The sequence below is a fragment of the Terrapene carolina genome, unplaced genomic scaffold (assembly GCF_002925995.2).
Source record: "Terrapene carolina triunguis isolate 2854851 unplaced genomic scaffold, T_m_triunguis-2.0 Scaffold89, whole genome shotgun sequence".
Lineage (NCBI taxonomy): Eukaryota > Metazoa > Chordata > Testudines > Emydidae > Terrapene > Terrapene triunguis.
The window spans coordinates 21,891,425-21,893,279 of record NW_020664440.1 but is presented as its reverse complement, the minus strand read 5'-3'; the positions used below and the strand labels follow the sequence as shown (position 1 = coordinate 21,893,279).

Below are 1,855 nucleotides of genomic sequence, written 5' to 3'. Positions count from 1 at the left end.
ACCTCTGATGTCACAATCCCACCACTCAACTGTCTTAAAATCAAAGGGTAAATTTAAATAATGTGTTTCTTTCCCTGTGGCGCCAAGCACTAGCAAATCAAAAGATGAACTGAGCAAAACCAGCAGGTCATAAGGAGCAAATTTGGAGTGCCCAAAGGAAACAGGATTCCCTGGATCCTGAACGGCTCAGACTTCAGGTCACTGAGCAGAGAGAAAAGAAAGCATTTCAAAATCCATCCACCTTTCATTTGGGATGGTGAATTATTACGAAGTTTTAGGACTTCACCAAAAAGCCTCACAAGATGACATTAAAAAGTCCTACCGTAAACTTGCATTAAAATGGCACCCTGATAAGAATCCTAATAACAAGGAGGATGCAGAGAAGAAATTCAAAGCCGTAGCTGAGGCATACGAGGTTTTATCAGATCCCCAAAAACGTTCCATCTATGACAGATCTGGAAAGGAAAGTCGGCAGAGAGGAGGCAGAGGTGCAACTGGAGGCCACTTCCACAGCCCATTTGATTCGGAATACATATTCCGTAACCCAGAAGAGATTTTCAGGGAATTTTTTGCAGGAATGGATCCCTTTGCACAGGATTTCTGGGACATTCCATTTGATGGAAATGTAGGTGAAAACGGAAACAGAACTCGTGGAAGAGGAGCTAACTTTGCCGGCTTTGATGTATTTCCTGGTCTTATGGAATCATTTATGTCATTTGATTCAGGCAGCCCCGGAGAGCACACTACATTCTCCTGCAGGTCCTTTGGAGGAGACACTAGTGGGTCAAACAACTTCAGATCAGTCTCAACTTCTACTGAAGTGGTCAATGGTAGAAGAATCACTACCAGAAAAATCATTGAGAATGGACAAGAAAGAACTGAAGTTGAGGAAGATGGGCAGCTGAAGTCCATAAAAATCAACGGAAGAGAACAGCTGAAATGCTAACAACTCACCGCACACCTGTGTAGAAACGTTACCAGCAAGCTGTTTGGAAGATCTCACTTGTGGACTCTTGTTCAGTAAAATGGGATCCAATATAAGCAGTATGAATAAACAGCTTCACTGAGTTCATGATACAATTGTTACAGACTTCTGCATTACTTGGAACAACTATTTCACAGGTAAAGGTATAGAGGCATGCTGTTCAAGCTGGCTATAATTTTAGTAAACCTAGAATAAATGAATCTCAGTTTTTCAGAAATAAATACTGCCAGGGTAAATCTTCCTGGATTACCAAACAGACTAAGTATGTTAGTATAGGGGGACTGGATGGCCCAGGGGATTGCTTATGGGTGAGAGAGCCTTTCATTTCTAGGTTGCAAGTTGGGACCAGTGCAAACTTTTTGGTGACCCGTGTGAAATGAGTTGGTGGAACCACTGTAGTAGACAGATGTCCAACATCACAAGTGATAGCTATATTAATACTCTTAACATAGCCACCAAGAACTGAAATGTCATGGAGCCTGCAATCCTCTTTCACCCCTAAAAATGGACTGTTCTTGTTAAGGTTAAGGCATGTTGGTAAGGCCGAATAGAAACTTGTGCTACCACAGTACCTACCCTGTAGATAACTAGAGAATGTCATTCCTTCAGGGTGCAGTATTCACTTGCACTAAATTCACACTATTTTACAAAACCATATTCACAGAAAACTCTTCATAAAAATGGTTGAGAACAGAAGACAAGGTTCAGTAAACCATCCCCAGCATATCACGGAATTACAACAGGCAAACCTGTGGAAGGACAGTTTGGTAGTGAGAAACATTAAGAACAAGAAGTTATCTTTCAGCTATATTAAAAAGAAGGGGGTATTGTAGGACCTACTGAAAATTGCAAGGGGGAGAGCTGGATATT

The 1,855-nt window shown here is 41.5% G+C and overlaps 1 protein-coding gene across 1 annotated transcript; it reads left to right on the top strand.

The window, feature by feature from the left end:
* Window positions 1–253: 253 nt before the first annotated feature.
* On the top strand, window positions 254–946 carry DNAJB8 (DnaJ heat shock protein family (Hsp40) member B8). The gene has a single exon (XM_024220464.1). It carries the CDS (start codon window positions 254–256, stop codon window positions 944–946), a length of 693 nt encoding a protein of 230 aa, XP_024076232.1.
* The last annotated feature ends 909 nt before the right edge of the window (window positions 947–1,855 follow it).